The 24,110-nt window shown below is 50.0% G+C and overlaps 1 protein-coding gene across 1 annotated transcript; it reads right to left on the minus strand.

Annotated features, from left to right (window-relative positions):
• Window positions 1-20,547: 20,547 nt before the first annotated feature.
• LOC147983708 (uncharacterized) lies at window positions 20,548-23,525 on the minus strand. The gene has a single exon (XM_087539584.1). The coding sequence runs from the start codon at window positions 23,432-23,434 to the stop codon at window positions 23,081-23,083; it is 354 nt and encodes a 117-aa protein (XP_087395710.1). The 5' UTR covers window positions 23,435-23,525; the 3' UTR covers window positions 20,548-23,080.
• Window positions 23,526-24,110: the final 585 nt, after the last annotated feature.

Genomic DNA, 24,110 nt, shown 5'->3' on the forward strand with positions numbered 1-24,110 from the left:
GGGCGAGAGCGGCGAGGAGCATTCGGAAGCCGAGGAGGACGAGGAGAGCGATGAATCGACTGATGAGGAAGAAGTCGACTCGCCTCCTCGCAGGGAGAGGAGGTCCAAGCACACTCATGACCCGGCACGCACTCCGGACTTGGTGGCTGCACCGATCGGGCAATCCTCGAAGCGCCCCAGGACGTCTTCCCCGACGCCGGCTGAGAAGCCTCCAAAGCAATCCAAGGTCGCGCCGCTTCCAGCACCGAAAGTGCCGAAAGCCATCTCTTCCAAACCGCCCAAAGCTTTGCCTCGGATCAAAGTGACCGTTCCTACTATCTCCGGGTAACCATCTGACTTGTCCTTTATGTAGATTCAATTAACTGGGTGTAACCGATTGAATGCGGGCCTTTGCAGTGCTGCTACGTCAGGGACCTCTTCATACCAGTACCGGGACGAGGAAATGGAGGACGCGGTGACCTCTAACCCAGGTATGAACTCTTGCGATTTCGATTCTTGATCCTTTTAGGGTCGAGTGGTTCACTTGGGGTCGAATGTTCTGTCTTGCAGCTCCACCCAACATCATTGACGTTCCAGACGACGACGATGATGTGGCTCCTAAGCCTAGGAAGAGCAAGAAGGTAACAGCTGGCAGGGTGGCTTGGCAGGAACCAACTGCAACGCCTCCCGTCTGTCAAGCTGAAGATGCGGTCAGGGCCGCTGTGACGTTCGCTGCACCCTTGCCAAGTGGGCACCCCACGCGGTCGACCGCACCTGTGGTTCCTTCAACTATCCAACTCCACACCACGGAGCCTCAAGCAGCTGCACCTGGGTCGTCTGCACATTTTTTCACCAGCTACCCCATCCCAGACAACCAGTCGGAAGCGGCTGCGGAAGCCATCCGACAGGCTGATATGATGATGGAGCGGGTGAAGATAGTGCACGAGAGCAGTCAGGCTGCCTACGACGCTAGTGCTGCTCTTCGGGCCAACGTCGTGGTGAGTAGACTTTCCGACTGTTTTTGTTCTCGAAAAATCTTCTTCTGCACAATCTCCTGTTGTTCGCGTTGAATTAGAGCACCCACTGGGTGTTGCTGTCTTTTTTGGTAGTTTCGCTCTTCCACTTGGTCTGGGCGAGTGGGATCAGAACCGGTGGGGGCACGCCAAGTGCACCCACTGGGTGTAGTCCCCGAGACCGCGATCGACTCGTGGCAGTCGACTGTGGTCTGAGTTCTTCTTTTCTTGACGGCGCAATTGTTCTTTCTCTCTCTTTTTTTTACTCCTTGCACTCGACTCCGGCGGGCCGGGCGAGTGGGATCAGAACCGGTGGGGGCACGCCAAGTGCGCCCACTGGGTGTAGTCCCCGAGATCGCGGTCGACTGCTGGCAGTCGACTGGGGTCTGAACAGCTTGTTGTCCACTTCTTTAGGTTTTATTCATTCGGAAATGAACTGCTTTCGAACCTATTGATTGACCTGTCTCTTGCCTCCTGCAGAAGTCTTGTACTCTTATCTCCAAGTTTGCCGAACTCGAAGAGAAGCAGAGGCAACTCAACTTAGACTTGGAATTGGCTCAGCAAAATCTGAAAAAAGCTCAAGACGAGGCCGCTGGTATGGAAGGTAACTGATTGCCGACTGAATTTCAATATATCTCTTTGATCTCTTTTTTGATTCGATTATTTCTTTTGCAGAGAAAATGAAGTTGGCTCTGGACAAGAAGGACTCGGACCTCGCCGCCGCGCAAAAAGCAGCCCAAGACAAAACCGCTCTCGCAGAGAAGAAGCTTGCTTCAGTCGGAACGCTTGAAGGAGAGGTGACTAGACGGACATTTTGTCTTAATGAAGATAACCGCGAAGTGACCAGCCTGAAGAAGGATAAGGTCGCCCTGAACGAAAAGTTGGAGTCTGCGATCCGCAAGAGAAATGACACAGAAGCTTATCTAACGACCCTCGCCAAGAAGCTTTATCTCGTGCTGGGAGGTATTTCTTTTAATCCGACTGTGTTGATGTTTGCCATCGGATTTTGCTCGGTTGATTGAAATGACTTTTGGCTGCAGAACTTTGTCAAGACTTTGACGAAGAAACTGGGAGGGTCGAGACGGGTCTGGACCCTATCGCTTCCACGGTCTGCGACGAAACTGCGATGAACGTGCTCCGACTGGAGTCCTGTATCGCCAGCGCCACAAGCTACCTCGCACGCCTGAAGGAGGTTGTCTCTCGAATCGACTCGACGCTTTGGCCCGAGGAGACGCTTCAGAATGATCTGGAATCTCCGATGACTCCACTGAACGAGATCCCTGACCGAGTGCAAGAATGGAAGAAATCCTCCGCCCGGTGTGGTGATGACGTGGCGCTGTCCCTGGTGCGAGTCCATTGCAAGGAGGTTCGTGAAGACAAGCTGGCTGCGATCAAAGTCGCTAACACCAAAAAGCACGACTTCCAGTCCTTCATGGAGACTTTCATTGCTGCCGCCACTCGGATCGCTGATGGGATCGATCTGGACTCATTCGTGGAGCCTGCTAGTCCTCCTCCGGCTGAGTGAACAATCTTATGAAACTTGGATACGCTTTAAATTTGCCTCGGAATGCCGAGTGGTTCCTGTAACCGTTAAACTCCTTCGGGCTTGGTGCCCAAGTACTTTTGATTCGCTGCTTGGAACCTTTTAGTACTTATCTGAATTTGGTTTATCTCCGAATGTGCTTGTGTTTGCCTTCGGATGGACTTTGCTTGCTGCACCCCTTCGTCCTTGCGGATAGGGATGGAGCGGACGTTGTATTTGTGCCGCAGCTCCGAAGGAGAAGGTGGCATTCGACCTGCACCTCGTCGTCCTTGCGGATAGGGATGGAGCGGACGTTGTATTAGTGCCGCAGCTCCAAAGAAGAAGGTTGCAGTCGACCTGCACCTCGTCGTCCTTGCGGATAGGGATGGGTCTCAAACTTAGTCGAGTACTGGACTGTAGCTAAGCCCCCAAGTGGGAGGATTGCTCTCCACTCGGTAGGATTTTTCCAAACTTAGGCGAGTGCTGGACTGCCGTTAAGCCTCTTAGTGAGAGAACTTAGGCGAGTGCTCGACTGCAGCTAAGCCCCCGAGTGGGCGGACTCCTCTCCACTCGGTAGGATTTTTTCAAACTTAGGCGAGTGCTGGACTGCCGTTAAGCCTCTTAGTGAGAGAACTTAGGCAAGTGCTCGACTGCAGCTAAGCCCCCGAGTGGGAGGACTGCTCTCCGCTCGGTAGGATTTTTTCAAACTTAGGCGAGTGCTGGACTGCCGTTAAGCCTCTTAGTGAGAGAACTTAGGCGAGTGCTCGACTGCAGCTAAGCCCCTGAGTGGGAGGACTGCTCTCCACTCGGTGGGATTTTTTTCAAACTTAGGTGAGTGCTGGACTGCCGTTAAGCCTCTTAATGGGGGAACTTAGGCGAGTGCTCGACTGCAGCTAAGCCCCCGAGTGGAAGGATTGCTCTTCACTCGGTAGGATTTTTCCAAACTTAGGCAAGTGTTGGACTGTCGTTAAGCCTCTTATTGAGAGAACTTAGGCGAGTGACTGCAGCTAAGCCCCCGAGTGGGAGGACTGCTCTCCACTCGGTAGGATTTTTTCAAACTTAGGCGAGTGCTAGACTGCCGTTAAGCCTCTTAGTTAAAGAACTTAGGTGAGTGCTCGACTACAGCTAAGCCCCCGAGTGGGAGGATTGCTCTCCACTCGGTAGGATTTTTCCAAACTTAGGCGAGTGCTGGACTGCCGTTAAGCCTCTTAGTGAGAGAACTTAGGCGAGTGCTCGACTGCAGCTAAGCTCCCGAGTGGAAGGATTGCTCTTCACTCGGTAGGATTTTTTCGAACTTAGGCGGAACGGATTCGCGACTAAGCCCACCCACTGAGGGATTTGAGGAGTAAATAAGAACAACACAATCGAATGAGAGAACCGTAAGCTCTTGTCTTTGATAAACGAATTACAAAAGGTGTTGCTTATTACATTTTATTCGAACGAGTGTTTAAGTATAAAAGGGGCGGAGCAGCTCCGCATTCCAAGCCCGTGGCTCATCTTTCTGATGCTCGATACTGTAAAGATGGTATGCTCCGTTGTGGAGAACTTTGGTGACGATGAAGGGGCCTTCCCAAGTTGGAGCGAGCTTGTGTGGTTTCTGCTGATCCACTCGAAGAACCAAGTCTCCTTCTTGAAAGGCCCGACCCCTCACATTCCTGGCGTGGAATCGACGCAAATCTTGCTGATAAATGGTCGAGCGGATCAAGGCCATCTCTCTTTCCTCCTCTAAGAGATCGACTGAATCTTGCCAGGCCTGCTCTGCTTCTGCTTCGGAGAAGAGTTCAACTCGGGGTCCATTGTGGAGCAAGTCACTTGGCAGAACAACTTTGGCTCCATAGACTAAGAAGAAAGGAGTTCTTCCAGTCGACCGATTAGGAGTTGTTCATAAACCCCACAGAACTGACGGAAGTTCATCAACCCAAGCACCTGCTGCGTGTTTGAGATCACGCATCAGTCGGGGCTTCAGTCCATTGAGAATTAGGCCATTGGCTCTTTCTGCTTGTCCGTTTGACTGCGGGTGAGCAACAGAAGCACAGTCGACTCGAGTGCCCTGAGAGGCGCAGAAAATTCTGAACTCATCGGAATCGAAGTTCGATCCATTGTCCGTGATGATGTTGTGTGGGACTCCATATCGGAACGTCAATTCTCTGATAAAACTGACAGCGGTGCTAGCGTCAAGGTTCTTGATGGGTTTGGCTTCGATCCATTTGGTAAACTTGTCGACTGCAACGAGCACATGAGTGAAGCCGCTTCTGCCGGTCCTCAGAGGTCCAACCATATCCAGTCCCCAAACAACAAAGGGCCAGACGAGGGGGATGGTCTTCAGGGCTGACGCTAGCTTGTGAGACATATCGGAGTAAAATCGACAGCCTTCACATCTGTCGACTATATCTTTCGCCATCTCATTTGCTCGTGGCCAATAGAATCCAGCTCGGTATGCTTTAGCCACGCTGGCCTGAGAGGACGCATGGTGAACACAGGTCCCCGAGTGGATGTCATTGAGGATCATTCGACCTTCTTCTGGTGTTATGCACTTCTGACCGACTCCAGTCACACTTTCTCTGAATAGCTGCCCTCTTATCACAGTAAAAGCTTTAGATCGACGGACGATCTGTCGAGCTTCTTCTTCATCCTCTGGGAGCTCTTTCCTGAGGATGTACGCAATGTAGGGCACCGTCCAGTCGGGAGTAATGGCCAGAACCTCCATGATTAGGTCGACCACAGCTGGGACCTCGACTTCAGTCAGATCCGTGGTGCTCTTGTGTTGTGGGGGCTCTTCAATGAAAGGGTCTTCCTGAACTGTCGGCGTGTGAATATGCTCCAAGAACACATTGCTGGGAATAGCCTCTCTCTTGGAACAAATCTTTGCCAATTCATCGGCTGCTTGATTTTTCAATCGGGGGATGTGGTGGAGTTCTAACCCCTCGAACTTCTTCTCAAGCTTTCTCACCGCGTTGCAGTAACCATTCATGGCTGGGCTTCTGACGTCCCACTCCTTCATCACTTGATTAACTACCAAATCTGAGTCGCCATAGACCATGAGGCGACGGACGCCGAGTGAGATGGCCATGCGCAACCCATACAGGAGTGCTTCATACTCTGCTTCATTGTTGGAGGAATCAAAGTGAATCTGGAGGACATATCTGAGCTTGTCTCCTCGGGGGATACCAGAACTACTCCATCACTAGAACCGTTCAACATCTTGGATTCGTCAAAGAACATGGTCCAGTGCTCCGAGTGAACTTGAGTCGGCAGTTGCAGCTCGATCCACTCGGCGAGGAAATCTGCTATTGCTTGGGACTTGATAGCTTTCTTTGCCTCAAACTTGATATCCAAGGGAAGGAGTTCAATCGCCCATTTTTCCACTCGACCAGTTGCATCCCTGTTGTGCAGAATCTCTGACAATGGAGCGTCGCTGACGACTGTAACAGAGTGATCTGAGAAGCAGTGTGCAACCTTCTTCGTGGTCATGTAAATTCCATAGACAAGCTTCTGATAGTGAGGATATCTCTGCTTTGACGGGGTCAGGACTTCAGAAATATAATAAACTGGGCGTTGAACTTTGTAAGCTTTTCCTTCTTCTTCCCGTTCGACCGTAAGTACTGTACTGACGACTTGTCCAGTGGCTGCTATATAAAGCAAAAGAGGCTCTTTGCTGATTGGAGCAGCAGGCACCGGCTGGGTGGAAAGCAGGGCTTTTAGCTCTGCAAATGCTGTATCAGCTTCTGGAGTCCACTCGAACGCATCTGATTTCTTCATCAGTCGGTAAAGAGGCAGGGCCTTTTCACCGAGGCGAGAAATGAATCGACTTAGGGCGGCCAAGCAACCAGTAAGCTTCTGGACATCATGCACACGCACAGGGCGTTTCATCCGAAGTATAGCGCCTACTTTCTCTGGGTTAGCATCGATTCCTCGTTCGAAAACAAGAAAACTGAGTAACTTTCCACCTGGAACTCCAAACGTTCACTTTGATGGATTGAGCTTGATATCATACCTTCTGAGGTTGGCAAAGGTTTCGGCGAGGTCAGTCAGCAGGTCAGAACCTTTACGTGACTTGACCACAATGTCATCCATGTATGCTTCCACATTCCGACTGATCTGAGTGAGCAGGCACTTCTGAATCATTCGCATAAATGTGGCTCCGGCGTTCTTCAAGCCGAATGGCATTGTGACATAACAAAAGCACCCGAACGGGGTGATAAAAGCTGTCTTTATTTCATCGGGTCCGTACAGACGGATCTGGTGGTACCCGGAGTAGGCATCCAAAAAGGACAAATGCTCGCACCCAGCAGTCAAGTCGACTATCTGATCGATGCGAGGGAGAGGGAAGTGATCTTTCAGGCAGGCCCAATTGATATGCTTGAAATCGATGCACATGCGGAGTGAGTCATGTTTCTTTGGGACCATGAAAACATTGGCTAACCACTCGGAGTGGTAAATCTCTCGGATAAACTCAGCTGCCAAAAGCCGAGCCACCTCTTCGCCGATTGCTTTTCTTTTCTGGATGGCGGACCGTCGAAGATGCTCTTTGACTGGTTTCACTTTCGGGTCGACTCGCAAACGATGCTCAGCCAGTCCCCTGGGAACACCTGGCATGTCAGAAGGCTTCCATGCAAAGATGTCCCAGTTCTCACGGAGGAACTGGATGAGCGCTTCTTCCTATTTGGAGTCGAGTGTGGTCGAAATGTGGGTCGGAGCTGCATTGGGGTCCGTCAGGTGAATGTGAACAGACTTCGTCTCGCCAGACGATTGGAATGCTGAATCCGTGGCTGGCTTCTTGGCTCGCAACAAGTCACTTGGGTCTGCATTTTTCTGGTATTCTTGCAATTCTGCCACGGCCATCTGGGCATCGGCGATCTTTGAGCCCTTCTGGAAGCACTCTTCCGCCTTTTTCCGATTACTAGAGATAGTGATCACTCCTCTAGGACCAGGCATCTTCAGTTTGAGGTACACGTAACAAGGGCGAGCCATGAATCGTGCATAAGCCGGCCTGCCCAGAATTGCATGATACGCACTCTGAAAATCCACGACTTCAAACGTCAACTTTTCTTTGCGGTAATTTTTGGCATCACCGAAAACCACGTCGAGTGCAATCTGACCGAGGGACGCAGCCTTCTTGCCTAGGATGACCCCATGGAAACTCATGTGGCTTTCACTGAGTCTGAACAACGGAATGGCCATTCCTTTCAACGTTTCTGCGTACAGAATGTTCAGGACACTACCACCGTCCATCAGGACCTTTGTCAGTCGAGTGCCTTCGACCACCGGGTCGACCACCAGCGCTTGCCTCCCAGGGGTGGCGATGTGCGCTGGGTGATCAGACTGGTCGAACGTATTGGCAGTCTGCGACCATTTCAAGTAATTGGGTGTCACCGGAGCGACCATGTTCACTTCTCTGTTGATGACTTTCTATCGACTCTTGTTTTCAACATCAGCAAAAATCATCAGAGTGGAATTCACGTGAGGATAACCATCATCATCTTCCCCTTCACTCTCAGCCTTGTCTGCCTCCTTCTCCTTTTCCTTGGGCTGTTTCTCTCGGAACTGCTGGATCAGGAGCCGACACTGTCGAGTGGTATGCTTCGGGTAAATGAAATTACCTTCTTCGTCTTTTTTGGTGTGGATATGGCACAGCAGATCAACACATCATTTCCATCTTGATCTTTTACTTTCTTGGGGTTCCACGGCCCTTTGGGCTTCCCCTTGAACTTTCCTTGAACCACAGCCAAGGCCTCACCCGGAGCAGCTGGTTCGGCCTTGCGTTTTTGTTTCCGATTGGAGTTTCCTCCTCCGGCTTCGTGGGCGACTGTTTGTGCTTTCCGCTCCGCAGTCGCTCCTCCTCTTCACCATTGCCATACTTGGTGGCGATTTCCATCATCTGAGTCAAAGTCATGTTTCCTGTCCGACCGAATTTCAGATTCAACTCTCGGTACCTGATGCCTTCCTTGAAAGCACAAATTGCCTGATGATCAGACACATCTTCCACTGTGTGGTGCAGGGTGATCCACCTGTGGATATAATCTCTCAAAGTTTCATTCGGTTTCTGGACGCAACACTGTAATTCTGTCAAACCTGCTGGCCGCTTGCAAGTACCCTCAAACGTTCTGACAAACACTCGGCGAGATCTTCCCAAGTATAGATGCTGCCAGGCGCCAACTGATTCAGCCACGCCCTAGCCGAGCCCTCCAACATCAGAGGAAGGTGTTTCATGGCCACCTCATCATTGCCGCCACCAATCTGGACATCCACTCGGTAGTCTTCAAGCCAGGTGTCAGGCTTGCATTCTCCGGTGAACTTACTGACTCCAGTCGCCAACCTGAAATTGGGGGGAATCACTGCAGCTCTGATAGCTCTGCTGAAGCACTCTGGGCCAGAGACATGCACCCTGATGCTGGTTTGCGGGCCTCTGTCATGGCCATCTCGGTGAGCTCTGTTTCTGTCGACCAAGCCTTGTACGAGAATAGATCTCGCATCAAAGCCTGGCTCCCTGGGGTCGACTGGAATACCTCTTCCAACGCTATTAGGGCGCCTGTCTTCATGTGGCCGCGACACATACGACCCACTCCTTGGAGGAGGCGTGGGCACTCGACAGCGACCATCGCGATCGGCTCGACGATCATACTGCTCCTAGTTTCTGTACTGATCACGCCGCTCTCCACGTCCCTCACGCCTCGAGGGCGATCTCGGGCTATGGGCCAACTAGACCGTATCTGCGACCACAGATCTGCTATGGATCATATCCCGCGACTGAGACACGACCGTATTCTGCTCTCCTGCTGCCCGGAGCAAGGCCCTGATCTGCGCCAGACCTCGGCCAGCTTCTGAATGGGAAGGTTGAATCGACTCTGCTATCCGGGCCGCAGCTGCTAGGTTTTGGATAGGTGTTCGGTATACCTGAGCCGGAGGTGGAAAAAGTTGGCGTCGGCTGGACTCAGGAGCACGTTGACGAGCGCGATCGTCGAGTGCGCGCTGTAGGTTCTCCAGCCGAGTGCGCTCAGCCAAATTGGCCAAGCAAGCCTGTCCCAAGGCCTGGGCCTCGGGCGTTTCTCCAACTTTGGAGTATGCAGGGCATCCATGTTTCGGCGACAAAGTTCTTCTCTCTGCTGCGAGGAGAGAGGCTCGGGGCGGTACTCCTCGTGAACGCGCGACGGATCGCCGTTCCCGTCACCTCCGTCTTCACGATCGAAGCCAGGAGGACCGCGTGGTCCATTCACCATCAGGACTTCCGCTGCCAAGTCATTGCTGTCGCACTTGGATGCAGTCTCTACGGAGCCAGTCGACATATCGAACAGGCCGTAGAGAGACTCGTCGGGCTCGAGCGCCGCGACTTGAGGGGTCGCCAAGCATGCTTCACCCACCGTTGAACCCACGACCGATCGGTGCGCTTGTTCCCGCGGGTCGCGGGGAGGGGGAAACCTGTAGGAGTCGACTGGTACTGGGTCGACGGTTGCCGTAGGAGGACGTCGCGGATGCACGCGTGAAAGTGCGTCGCCCCGCGAGCGGGGAGCGCATCGACGTCGAGTGGTGCCTCCTGAAGCCAAGCGGAGTCGTCGGCGACAAACACGAGCGCGCCGAGACGGATCTCGCGGCCCTCAGCCAAACCTCCCCTTGGAACCATGATGATGGGGATCGGAAAAATTGCAACTTCTCCAATAAGTCGCTAAGACACCTGTCCCACGGTGGGCGCCAACTGTCGTGGATCTAAGACTGACAGTAGAATGGGGGGTAGGTATGAGGAGGCAAGATCTTAGCTATGGAGTAGTTGTACACACGAGTTTTATGAGTTCAGGCCCTTCTCGGAGGAAGTAACAACCCTACGTCTCGGTGCCCTGAGGCGGTCGACTGGATTATACGTGTGTGTGTGTTTACAAAAGTGCGAACCCCTGTCCCAGAGGAGGGGGTGGCTTATATAGAGTGCGCCAGGACCCCAGCTCCCCTCCGTTACACAGGGTTCAATGTTCATAAAGGTGGGGCGTTACTGGTAACGTCTACAATAAAGTGTTATAAATGCCCATAATGCTATGGTTTAAGTCGCGACCGTTGCAGAGTGGAGGGCTTCTCGTCTTCTGGTGGTCGAGTGTCTTCAAGGTGGTCGAGTGTCTTCAAGGAAGTCGAGTGAGAACATCTTCTTGGTCGAGTGGATGATATTTTCTCTTCAACTGCTTCTGATTCTTTGTAAACATGTCCTCGGGGAGGGTATGCTGGACAGGTCCATGACCCTACCCTAGGTACATAGCTTCATCACCAAACACCTACCTAACTTGGTCAAACTTGCCTAAGGTTAGGTGTGGCAAAGTGTGGCAATGTGTGGCTAGGAACCAAACAGCCCCTGAGCAACTCAAGTAAGGCAAGTGTGGCAAGTGTGGCAAAAATCATGTGGCAACATATGGCAAAGATAGTCACAATCCAAACAGCCCCTAACCTTAGGCAAGCTTGGCAAAAATATGTGGAAAATATGACAATGCTAGGCTTAGAACCAAACAGCCCCGAAGTTTCAATTTCTTTCCTCCTCGCGCCACAACCGGGTTTGAAGCTGTGTGCCGCTCATACAAGCATATTGACGTTCCGATTAAACATCGACGACTGGGGTGATGTGACTAGTAACCTCCCGTCCATTGATGGCCTCCAACACTCAAGTGATTCCCAAGGCGATTGTTCGGATGGCCACATGGCTTTATCCATGGCTATAAAATCCCGATGACAACGCGTCCTCATCGCCAAAGCCCTCGCCACCTCCTCCCCACACATTTGCTCCACCGTCCGGGACAATGCCCCTGCATAAGAACGCAATTTATTGGATGAACTTGGCGGCGGGGTAGAACCTCCCATCGTGGACGCCGCACACTGGCGCAAACTCTCACCACGGCAGACACTAGATCCTCCTGGAGCGGCAGCGATAGATCTGGTGGCCTAGCATATCTGTCAACCGCGAGGGATCCAAGGCTCCACATGGTGACGGAGGCGTCCTTGGGGATTCATCCCCCTCATCCGGGTGAACGAGGAGGAGGAGGTCGTCCTCGTCGCCCCCGATAGCCCATCGTATGATAAACGATGCCGTACCCGTTGGCACCCACCTAAAGCAGGTGTTGAAGCTCGAGGACCCGATCGACATCATGCAGTGGATCTTCGCCCTTGAAGCTCGCAACAAGTAGCGCATCATCCAAGGATACGGCCCGCACTCATTGATGAGGAGTATCAGCGGCAATTTACGGCTACCACTTGTGAGTCTGACCCCTACGCCTAGGTCGATGATCACTCAAAGGAGGATGCCCATGACAATGAGGAGGGCGGCGACTAGACGGTGCCAACCACCGACTAGTGTAGGTAGTACTAGGTAGCTTGTCGTTATTTGAGTGACACTGCTTATTTTGAAAATGTAGTTAAACGAGATTCCAACTCACTCATTATATGTAAAGTGACACATTATGTGCCACTAAATATAGTTAATCACTTTGTAATGTAATGTTATCTCAAAAAGATATCTTAGCCCTTCAAATTAAGCGCGTGGATTTTTGAGTTGATACAACAGAAAAAAAGAACAAAAAATAAAAGATATGGAGGTTGCTTTATGGTGATTATGTGCTTGCACACAGAGACGACCTCCATACACATACAGACAAGGGCCACGACCGAGGCCTCGCTCCCGCGACCCGCGACCCGGGCTAGGGTTCCTCCCTGCCGCCGCCGGCCGTCCTCGCCCCTCCTCCCGACGCCGGCCACCTCGCGCGCGCCCTCCCCCTCCCCCGGCGCTCCTACCGCCCCCGAGGCGGCGGAGCACCCCCCCTACCCTCCTCCCTGTCTCGGTCCTCCTCCTCCTTCCTCCCCCTTCGCCGGCGCCGGCTGCGGCCTCCGGCGACGGACGTCCCTTCCTCGCGTGCCGAGAGGGAGAGTCAGGGCTCCCTCTTGCCCGGCGGCGGTGCTGCTCGGCTGGCCGCAGTGAGGCTTGACGGGAGCGTCCTGCAGGCCTCGGGTGCCCTTGATGCGGCAGCGTGGCCGTTGGCTGCGGGGCGGCGCGGTGGGCGGCTGGCCGATGGCGCCTGCTTGGCCCAGATCTGGGTCCTTTCAGGCCCATCTGGGCTGGGGCGGGCCTGCGGTCCGGTCACGACGGCGTGGCTCCCTGGTGGTGTGACGAAGGGGTCGTGGCTGTGGTGGTGGTGGCTCCGGCGGCCGACGGGCTGCAGCGTGGCTGCAGGGACTGTCCGGACCCGTTGGGGTCCGGCCGAGTCGGTGGTGGCCTGGCAAGTCCCTGTCGCCATGTCCAGTCGGCTCCGCGCGGCGGTGGAGGTTGTGTTGGGGAACGTAGTAATTTTAAAAAATTTCCTACGCACACGCAAGATCATGGTGATGCATAGCAACGAGAGGGGAGAGTGTGATCTACGTACCCTTGTAGACCGACAGCGGAAGCGTTTAGCACAACGCGGTTGATGTAGTCGTACATCTTCACTGCCCGACCGATCAAACACCGAAACTACGACACCTCCGAGTTTTAGCACATGTTCAGCTCGATGACGATCCCCGGACTCCGATCCAGCAAAGTGTCAGGGAAGAGTTCCGTCAGCACGACGGCGTGGTGACGATCTTGATGTTCTACCGTCGCAGGGCTTCGCCTAAGCACCGCTACAATATTATCGAGGATTATGGTGGAAGGGGGCACCGCACACGGCTAAGAAAATGATCATGTGGATCAACCTGTGTGTCTAGGGGTGCCCCCTGCCCCCGTATATCAAGGAGCAAGGGGAGGAGGCTGGCCGGCCCTATAGGCGCGCCAAGGAGGAGTCCTCCTCCTAGTAGGAGGGGAAGGAAGTGGGGAGGGAGAAGGAAAGAGGGGGCGCCACCCCCCTCTCCTAGTCCAATTCGGACCAAGGGGGGAGGAGGCGCACGGCCCACCCTTGCTGCCCTTCTCTCTCTCCACTGAGGCCCATATGGCCCATTACTTCTCCGGGGGGGGGGGGGGGGTTCCGGTAACCCTCCGGTACTCCGGTTTTCTCCGAAATCACCCGGAACACTTCCAGTGTCTAAATATAGCCGTCCAATATATCAATCTTTATGTCTCGACCATTTTGAGACTCCTCGTTATGTCTGTGATCACATCCGGGACTCCGAACTAACTTCGGTACATCAAAACTCATAAACTCATAATATAACTGGTATCGAAACCTTAAGCGTGCGGACCCTACGGGTTCGAGAACAATGTAGACATGACCGAGACATGTCTCCGGTCAATAACCAATAGCGGAACCTGGATGCTCATATTGGCTCCCACATATTCTACGAAGATCTTTATCGGTCAGACCGCATAACAACATACGTTGTTCCCTTTGTCATCGGTATGTTACTTGCCCGAGGTTTGATCGTCGGTATCTCAATACCTAGTTCAATCTCGTTACCGGCAAGTCTCTTTACTCGTTTCGTAATACATCATCTCGCAACTAACTCATTAGTTGCAATGCTTGCAAGGCTTATGTGATGTGCATTACCGAGAGGGCCCAGAGATACCTCTCCGACAATCGGAGTGACAAATCCTAATCTCGAAATATGCCAACCCAACATTTACCTTTGGAGACACCTGTAGAGCTCCTTTATAATCACCCAGTTACGTTGTGACGTTTGGTAGCACACAAAGTGTTCCTCCGGCAAACGGGAGTTGCATAATCTCATAGTCATAGGAACATGTATAAGTCATGAACAAAGCAATAGCAACATACTAAACGATCGGGTGCTAAGCTAATGGAATGGGTCATGTCAATCACATCATTCTCCTAATAATGTGATCCCGTTAATCAAATGACAACACATGTCTATGGTTAGGAAACATAACCATCTTTGATTAACGAGCTAGTCAAGTAGAGGCATACTAGTGACGTTTAGTTTGTCTATGTATTCACACAAGTATTATGTTTCCGGATAATACAATTCTAGCATGAATAATAAACATTTATCATGATATAAGGAAATAAAATAATAACATTATTATTGCCTCTAGGGCATATTTCCTTAGCCAATCTTCGCTTAATTCGTAGTCCCTGTTTCGAGTTGCAAATGTTAGCAACAGAACCAGTATCAAATACCCAGGTGCTACTGCGAGCATTAGTAAGGTACACATCAATAACATGTATATCACATATACCTTTGTTCACCTTGCCATCCTTCTTATCCGCCAAATACTTGGGGCAGTTCCGCTTCCAGTGACCAGTCTGCTTGCAGTAGAAGCACTCAGTTTCAGGCTTAGGTCCAGGTTTGGGTTTCTTCTCTTGAGTAGCAACTTGCTTGCTGTTCTTTTTGAAGTTCCCCTTCTTCTTTATTTTGCCCTTTTTCTTGAAACTAGTGGTCTTGTTGACTATCAACACTTGATGCTCCTTCTTGATTTCTACCTCCGCAGCTTTCAGCATTGCGAAGAGCTCGGGAATAGTCTTATTCATCCCTTGAATATTATAGTTCATCATGAAGCTCTTGTAGCTTGGTGGCAGTGATTGGAGAATTCTGTCAATGACGCAATCATCTGGAAGATTAACTCCCAATTGAATCAAGTGATTATTATACCCAGACATTTTGAGTATATGCTCACTGACAGAACTGTTCTCCTCCATCTTGCAGCTATAGAACTTATTGGAGACTTCATATCTCTCAATCCGGGCATTTGCTTGAAATATTAACTTCAACTCCTGGAACATCTCATATGCTCCATGACGTTCAAAACATCGTTGAAGTCCCGATTCTAAGCCATAAAGCATGGCACAATGAACTATCGAGTAGTCATCAGCTTTGCTCTGCCAGACGTTCATAACATCTGATGTTGCTCCAGCAGCAGGCCTGGCACCCAGCGGTGCTTCCAGGACGTAATTCTTCTGTGCAGCAATGAGGATAATCCTCAAGTTACGGACCCAGTCCATGTAATTGCTACCATCATCTTTCAACTTTGCTTTCTCAAGGAACGGATTAAAATTCAACGGAACAACAGCACGGGCCATCTATCTACAATCAAACATAAACAAGCAAGATACTATCAGGTACTAAGTTCATGATAAATTTAGGTTCAATTAATCATATTACTAAAGAACTCCCACTTAGATAGACATCCCTCTAATCCTCTAAGTGATTACGTGATTCAAATCAACTAAACCATGTCCGATCATCACGTGAGATGGAGTAGTTTCATTGGTGAACATCACTATGTTGATCATATCTACTATATGATTCACGCTCGACCTTTCGGTCTCCGTGTTCCGAGGCCATATCTGTATATGCTTGGCTCGTCAAGTATAACCTGAGTATTCCGTGTGTGCAACTGTTTTGCACCCGTTGTATTTGAACGTAGAGTCTATCACACCCGATCATCACGTGGTGTCTTAGCACGAAGAACTTTCGCAACGGTGCATACTCAGGGAGAACACTTCTTGATAATTAGTGAGAGATCATCTTAAAATGCTACCGTCAATCAAAGCAAGATAAGATGCATAAAAGATAAACATCACATGCAATCAATATAAGTGATATGATATGGCCATCACCATCTTGTGCTTGTGATCTCCATCTTCGAAGCACCGTCGTGATCACCATCGTCACCGGCGCGACACGTTGATCACCATCGTAGCATCATTGTCGTCTCGCCAATCTTATGCTTCCACGACTATCGCTACCGCTTAGTGATAAACTAAAGCATTACAGCGCAATTGCATTGCATACAATAAAGCGACAACCATATGGCTCCTGCCAGTTGCCGATAACTTGGTTACAAAACATGATCATCTCATACAATAAAATTTAGCATCATGTCTTGACCATATCACATCACAACATGCCCTGCAAAAACAAGTTAGACGTCCTCTACTTTGTTGTTGCAAGTTTTACGTGGCTGCTACGGGCTTAAGCAAGAACCAATCTTACCTACGCATCAAAACCACAACGATAGTTTGTCAAGTTGGTGCTGTTTTAACCTTCGCAAGGACCGGGCGTAGCCACACTCGATTCAACTAAAGTTGGAGAAACTGACACCCGCTAGCCACCTTTGTGCAAAGCACGTCGGGAGACCGGTCTCGTGTAAGCGTACGCGTAATGTCGGTCCGGGCCGCTTCGTCCAAGAATACCGCCGAACCAAAGTATGACATGCTGGTAAGCAGTATGACTTATATCGCCCACAACTCACTTGTGTTCTACTCGTGCATATAACATCAACACATAAAACCTAGGCTCGGATGCCACTGTTGGGGAACGTAGTAATTTCAAAAAATTTCCTACGCACACGCAAGATCATGGTGATGCATAGGAACGAGAGGGGAGAGTGTGATCTACGTACCCTTGTAGACCGAGAGCGGAAGCGTTTAGCACAACGCGGTTGATGTAGTCGTACGTCTTCACTGCCCGACCGATCAAGCACCGAAACTACGGCATCTCCGAGTTTTAGCACATGTTCAGCTCGATGACGATCCCCGGACTCCGATCCAGCAAAGTGTCGGGGAAGAGTTCCGTCAGCACGACGGCGTGGTGACGATCTTGATGTTCTACCGTCGCAGGGCTTCGCCTAAGCACCGCTACAATATTATCGAGGATTATGGTGGAAGGGGGCACCGCACACGGCTAAGAAAACGATCACGTGGATCAACTTGTGTGTCTAGGGGTGCCCCTGCCCCCGTATATAAAGGAGCAAGGGGAGGAGGCCGGCCGGCCCTATAGACACGCCAAGGAGGAGTCCTCCTCCTAGTAGGAGTAGGACTCCTATTAGGAGGGGGGAGGAAGTGGGGAGGGAGAAGGAAAGAGGGGGCGCCGCCCCCCTCTCCTAGTCCAATTTGGACCAAGGGGGAGGAGGCGCGCGGCCCACCCTTGCTGCCCTTCTCTCTCTCCACTAAGGCCCATATGGCCCATTACTTCTCCCGGGGGGGGGGGGGTTCCGGTAACCCTCCGGTACTCCGGTTTTCTCCGAAATCACCCGGAACACTTCTGGTGTCCGAATATAGCCGTCCAATATATCAATCTTTATGTCTCGACCATTTCGAGACTCCTTGTTATGTCTGTGATCACATCCGGGACTCCGAACTAACTTCGGTACATCAAAACTCATGAACTCATAATATAACTGTCATTGAAACCTTAAGCGTGCGGACCCTACGGGTTCGAGAACAATGTAGACATGACCAAGACATGTCTCCGGTTAATAACCAATAGCGGAACCTGGATGCTCATATTGGCTCCCACATATTCTACGAAGATCTTTATCGGTCAGACCGCATAACAACATACGTTGTTCCCTTTGTCATCGGTATGTTACTTGCCCGAGGTTTGATCGTCGGTATCTCAATACCTAGTTCAATCTCGTTACCGGCAAGTCTCTTTACTCGTTTCGTAATACATCATCTCGCAACTAACTCATTAGTTGCAATGCTTGCAAGGCTTATGTGATGTGCATTACCGAGAGGGCCCAGAGATACCTCTCCGACAATCGGAGTGACAAATCCTAATCTCGAAATATGCCAACCCAACATTTACCTTTGGAGACACCTGTAGAGCTCCTTTATAATCACCCAGTTACGTTGTGACGTTTGGTAGCACACAAAGTGTTCCTCCGGCAAATGGGAGTTGCGTAATCTCATAGTTATAGGAACATGTATAAGTCATGAAGAAAGTAATAGCAACATACTAAACGATCGGGTGCTAAGCTAATGGAGTGGGCCATGTCAATCACATCATTCTCCTAATAATGTGATCCCGTTAATCAAATGACAACACATGTCTATGGTTAGGAAACATAACCATCTTTGATTAACAAGCTAGTCAAGTAGAGGCATGCTAGTGACGTTTAGTTTGTCTATGTATTCACACAAGTATTATGTTTCCGGATAATACAATTCTAGCATGAATAATAAACATTTATCATGATATAAGGAAATAAAATAATAACATTATTATTGCCTCTAGGGCATATTTCCTTCAGGTTGTTCCCTCCTGTCGGCTGCGGTGCGGTTGCCTCCGAGCCCGGTGTCTTCTCATCCTACGTCCAGGTCTCGTGTTGGTGGTCTCAGCGAAACGGTGAAGATGGTGCGGTATCCGTGGTGGCATAGGCTGGTGGGCGGCATGTTGGGCGGTGCGCTTCCGATTGTGTGAGGTGGCGGTGATGGTTTCGGGGCGGGAGAAATCTCTGGCGGCTCGTTCGCCACCGGCGCGGCTGCGTCCGTGGGCGTTGCCGGACCCTCCTGAGGGGCGTCCGTGATACCCCCTTCCCCACTACCATCCGCGTACCGGGGGAAACCCTATGACTTGTCTAGGACTTGTCCGGGCAGCAGCAGCGCTGTCGTCGCAATTCTTCCTGAAGATGTTGCTTGGTTCGCGAGGCTTCGGAGTGTTTGGCGGGCGGTGGTTCTTCTCCGGTGGGTGCAGCGGGTGTCGGTCATCTTTGCTTAGTTGAGCTGCCGACGTCGGCATTTGTTTCTTTTTTCTTTCTCTTCTTGTTCTTTTGGGCTTGTTTGTGCTGCGGCCCTAGCAAGCTGGTTGTATCGGTTGGACGTTGCTTTATAATTTAAAGCGGGGCAATCCCTTTTTCTCATACACATACGGATCACTGTACATATCTCATATGGTCACCGACGATATGGCAACTCTCCTAGAGTTGCTCTAAGGTGGTTTCGAATGCTCCAGCATGACATCATCTCTTGGTCTATCATATTATTATTATATGGTACATAATTACTGTAATAAAGATAGTGAATACATTCCTTGCTTATTTCATATGCATAGATCATTAAATTTTATACTATGAGTCAATTAGAATAATATAAATTTAGTAAGATGTAATATAACTTTAATAAAAAAAGTGTGGATATCATAATAGACCAGCAATAGCTCCTGTATAGAGCGTACGTGGAAATAATATTGACACCATTTTTACGTTAGTAGGTGATTATTATATCTCTACTACCTAAAAGAACCGTAAGGTTCCGTTTCCCCTCTTACGTCGTTGTTTTCGTCCGCACCTCCCCTCCCTTCGTAACCTCACGCCCACCTATTTTTGGCACCTAATAAATAGTTTATGGAAACTGCCCTAATTTTTGCTGCAAATCGTGTCTGTAAAAGTCGTCCGTAGCAATGGAAGGAGACATAAATCTGTCCTTCCCTTTCTCACCTCCTTCCATTTCTGTTTCTCTTCTATCAAAGTTTTCGCTCCTCCCATGATCTCGCATTAATCACACATTCCATACGGAATGACTGAGATTGATTCCATCAATCACGTGGCCCTTCCTGCCTTCCATGTGTGCATACCTACGTGAGAACCCAAGATAATTCTACCACCATCAAACGCACGATCGAGTTTCTTGGCTCGTGTATATCGCGCTCACCACGCCCCGGTGAATCCCGCACATCTTGCAGCTCTGGATTGGTTGCAATTTCTATTTGGACGTTCAAGGAACAAGCCAGGACGGTGTAATTTTGCAATGACGAGGAGAGGGCGCGGGGAGGCATGATTGCGAGCTGCAGGACGCGGCAGTGGAACTCATAGCGGTGTACGCATGGAGAGCGACCATCGTCATCAAGTCCTTCATTGTCTGTGACTCCTGGCTATCGCGTTGTCTCTCCACATCGTCGATCAATCTCAGTCCCCATTGTTCGTACTACAGTCCCTCACCCGGTTCAGAGGAAGATTAATTTTTAATCATGTGTATGACCAAATCACCATTGTCTGCGACTCCTGGACATATGTTTTTGCTCTTTGTTAATTCCTTGATTGTGCTGGATGTGAATCAGAATGCTTTGCTACTCGTACATTCCCTTCTCTGAGAGATCTCTTTACTATGTAGATTTTTTTTATATAAAGCATTTGTTGTACACTTGTTAAGAGCAGTAGAACCAAAGAGATTGATGTCTTGTTTGTGCAGATTTTCCACTGACTTGAGTCCTAGCAGCAGTCATTTCTTGGTTTTTTATATTAACGAATAAGATAATTCTTATTATGAACAGCTAATTGCATCTCTGCTTAGTGCATATAATGCTAGAGCAGCACAAAGCTTATGCATGATTAGTAGTCAGGTTTGGAAATCATCATGGCACATTGCTGCATTGCATCAGGAAGGATAACAAAAATAAATTACGAGGGTCGGACAAGTTTATGCGAAAACACCCTTTATATTAATTAAGGTGTGTGCACTTTCCTGGATATATGTTTTTTTCTTCTTCTTTCAAAATCGCTGAGTATATGTTTGAAGTCTGCATTGTTGTACCCGGTTGATGAATTATTACCAACGTAGTTTGCACTGAATGCGACGAGAATGGTTGCATTTGTTTGCACTGAATTATATTCTCCTTCCGTTCCTTAATATTAGGTATATTGGTTTTTGAGAGAAATTCCAACTGTTGAAGATGCCTTATTATTATTATTTATTGATGAAGGGTGGTTTTCCATATAAATGTAGTTGGCTGTCGTTCCCTTGCGTGTCAAGCGTTTTCATTTGCTAAATGTCGTCGGAGTTTCCATTTGTTGATGAGGGGTGGTAGGTAGGGAGACAAAGACGTGACCATCAGTTAATAGTAGTGCTATAGAAACCATGCTCAGCATGTACGTGGGGCATTTTTACAGGATGGGTGCACATAATGGCTAAGAGGGAGGGGACAAATGAAATATGTTTGCATATATAGCTACGAGGTAAATATAAACTAAACATATGTACAAAATAACATAACAGATGTACACATATTTCACATTGACTTTGAATTATTGCACATAGCGAATAAAGTAGAATAACGAATGCACACACTTTGCATTGTTGCCTGTAGCAACGCACGGGCATTTAATTAGTATTATAGGAAAATTGGTTGGTGCCACTACCGAACCTGGATATTGGCGGACACCAATTTAGTCCTCTAGATGGCACAAAATCAAACTGCTTTCACCCAAACCCAAACAACTAACTGGAAAGCAATAGTCATATTTCTAATACTCCAAACTACTATCAAATAAAGTTGACTACATATTTCGATTCCTCGCTTAACCTACACCATCCCAAGCTCTGAGGCGTAGCACAATGACTTGGCAATTTCCAGGTAGTCTAGGGTGCGATGCTGGCCAGGCGTGTAGCGCCTGTCAGTCAGGCGGCGCTGCACAATGTAGTATGGCGTCTGACTGTCGGGTGTTATATGAAAAGGTCAGCGGAGTGATTTTTGTTTTGCCAACAGTTTAATTTGTGAGTTGATTTCGACCACAGGTCATATTTATCGTTTTTGCCAGGCAATGGCAGACGGGGCGGCCATGCTCGGTGACGGAGGATGATGCACGCGCGCGGCCGACATGGTGGCACAGGCAGCACAAACGAGTAAAGTCATTGTCTCTCTCCATTGTCATCTTAATCTTGTTGTCCAGTGAGGTCGTTGTCAGCTGCGGCCTCCATGAGTCCATGTTTATGTCCGCTTGTGCCTTTTGCGGCTGCAGACTTTGGCACTGCAGCGTACGAATGAGCCTTTTTACCACCGCTAATTCAGTACTTCCTCCGTTCTTAAATATGGGACGGACGCCTTCAGGTGGTGACGGAGATGACGATGATTACCGTTTGGTGGGTCGGTTGCTTAGCAGACTGGATAGTAGAATTCTGGCATTAATACGAGTGGAACCAGGCGGCGCCGCTGCAGGACAGGAGACTAATGGCTCAATGATAATCATTAAGCGGCTCTCACATTATGCTTCACTGATCCGTAATTGGATGCGATCTGTACCCACTTGCTCTGCGTCGCGCATGTACGACAGTACGAGCATGCAGAGTACTTTGCTTTTGTTTTCAAAGAGGTGGACGTTGCATGCGTGCATGACTGACGGTCTAAGACAAGAATAAAGCAGGGAGAGCATCGTTTTTGAAACTCTTTGCACTAACATGCACGCCATAGATCTAGTTATTGTTGCATTTTTTTGAATTTCGGTTTTAGTGGGGCGGTAGCGCAGATTAGTGCGATCGATGGCGCGCATCGTGCGCCCAAAATTTACTTTTCAGGAAGTGTGTGTACGCACGCACGTAGACACAGTAGTCGTGGAAGGAACAGCCGTGCACAGCTAACTTAAAGAAAGAAAGGCAGGCGTGCATGGAGTTTCTGGCTTCTCCAACAAGTGTGCCGGGAGATTGTTGCTAAATACGATGTCGTTCTGATGCTTGCGCAGCATCCACATGCCAAGGAGGCATTTATCGCGTGTCAATCTTCGATGGTTCAGGCTCTGGTCATGTCTGATGCACCACTCGCCAAGGCTCCCATTTTATAGAGAGGCTCAAACGCCAATCTGCCGGTGACCGTACTAAACCAATGCCAGACCCGCTTCACGAACAAACACACAACTGATTAGGAGGTGCTGTATTGTCTCGCCCTGCTGATCGCATAGAGGGCATGTCTCCTGATGCGGTAATCCACGTCGCGCCAATCAATCAGATGTGTAGCAGCGGTTCTTGACCGCTAACCAAGCGAAGAAGCGACACTGAAGGGGTGCTCGAGACTGCCACATGAACCCCGCCGTGGCCGACACCTCCAAGGCCATGAACTTGGCGCGTACGCGGACCGAGGCGTGAATTGGCCATGCTCCATCATAATTGTTTCTCTCTCTCCTTCTCTATGAGCAGGCGAGGTCGCCAGAGCCGAACGAACAGGACGTCGAGGACGAGGAGGTGGTCGTGTCGTCCCCAGCGCAGGACTTGACGCAGCTGGGAATGTAGTCGCGGAGCATCTCGGCGACGTCGCGGTACCGGCGAAGCGCGAGCAGCGCGCGCGCCCGGAGCTCGAGCGCGGCCTCCATGCGCGGAGACATCTCCAACACCACGCCGACCAGCCCGAGCGCGGCGGCGGCCGCAGAGTCATCCCCGCCGCCGCCATCCCGCGCCGCCGCGACCGCGAGAGTCGCCCGTGCCTCGTCGATGTACCCGTTGATCACCTGCCGCGCACAGCCGCCATGGAAACAAGTCGCCATCAAATTCGGGCGTCAAAGTCAGAGAATCCAGGCTCCCCCCTCCCACAACAATCAGAGTCGGGGGATAGAATTGTTTCGAATCAAACAATGATCGATTGCCTTGATGATGGTTACAGGAAGCTTATATATCCCCCGGAGAGACATGGCGATCCTGGGAGAGATGCGTCGGTTCCAGGCAGACGGGAGAGAGGCGTCGGTTGCAAGAGCAACCGTACGGCCGTTCGGGGCAAGGGGAGATTTCCCCCTAATTACATAATTAGTTTTAACACCCCCCTAATATACGCTTGACCATGTAGAGTCATCTTCACAATTCTCCGGGAAGCTCTATCATCTCAAAAGATTCTTCTTCAAAAGTACTTCATAAATTTTTTGATGAGATCCTAAAACATATACTCACAAAGAAAAATAGTGTAATGTGATGTTTGAACAAGAATGTCTCAAGAAGGGACTCCCCTCACGCTTGCAAGTCCCCAAGTCACGGCATACCAATTTCACGAACATATTTTTGGAATGTAGAATTTGGTAGACTTATTAGATTTTCGCAAGACGTTTATTTCCTTACTTTGCTGAAGATAATGGAGGAAAACCACTTAGGAGAAATATGCTTAGTGATATTACTCTTGATGTATCATGTTTGCATCTGTGCAACACAACCTGCATTATCTTCATAAATAAT

The sequence above is a fragment of the Triticum urartu genome, chromosome 2A (genome assembly GCF_056163025.1).
Source record: "Triticum urartu cultivar PI428250 chromosome 2A, HENAU_Tu73, whole genome shotgun sequence".
Lineage (NCBI taxonomy): Eukaryota > Viridiplantae > Streptophyta > Magnoliopsida > Poales > Poaceae > Triticum > Triticum urartu.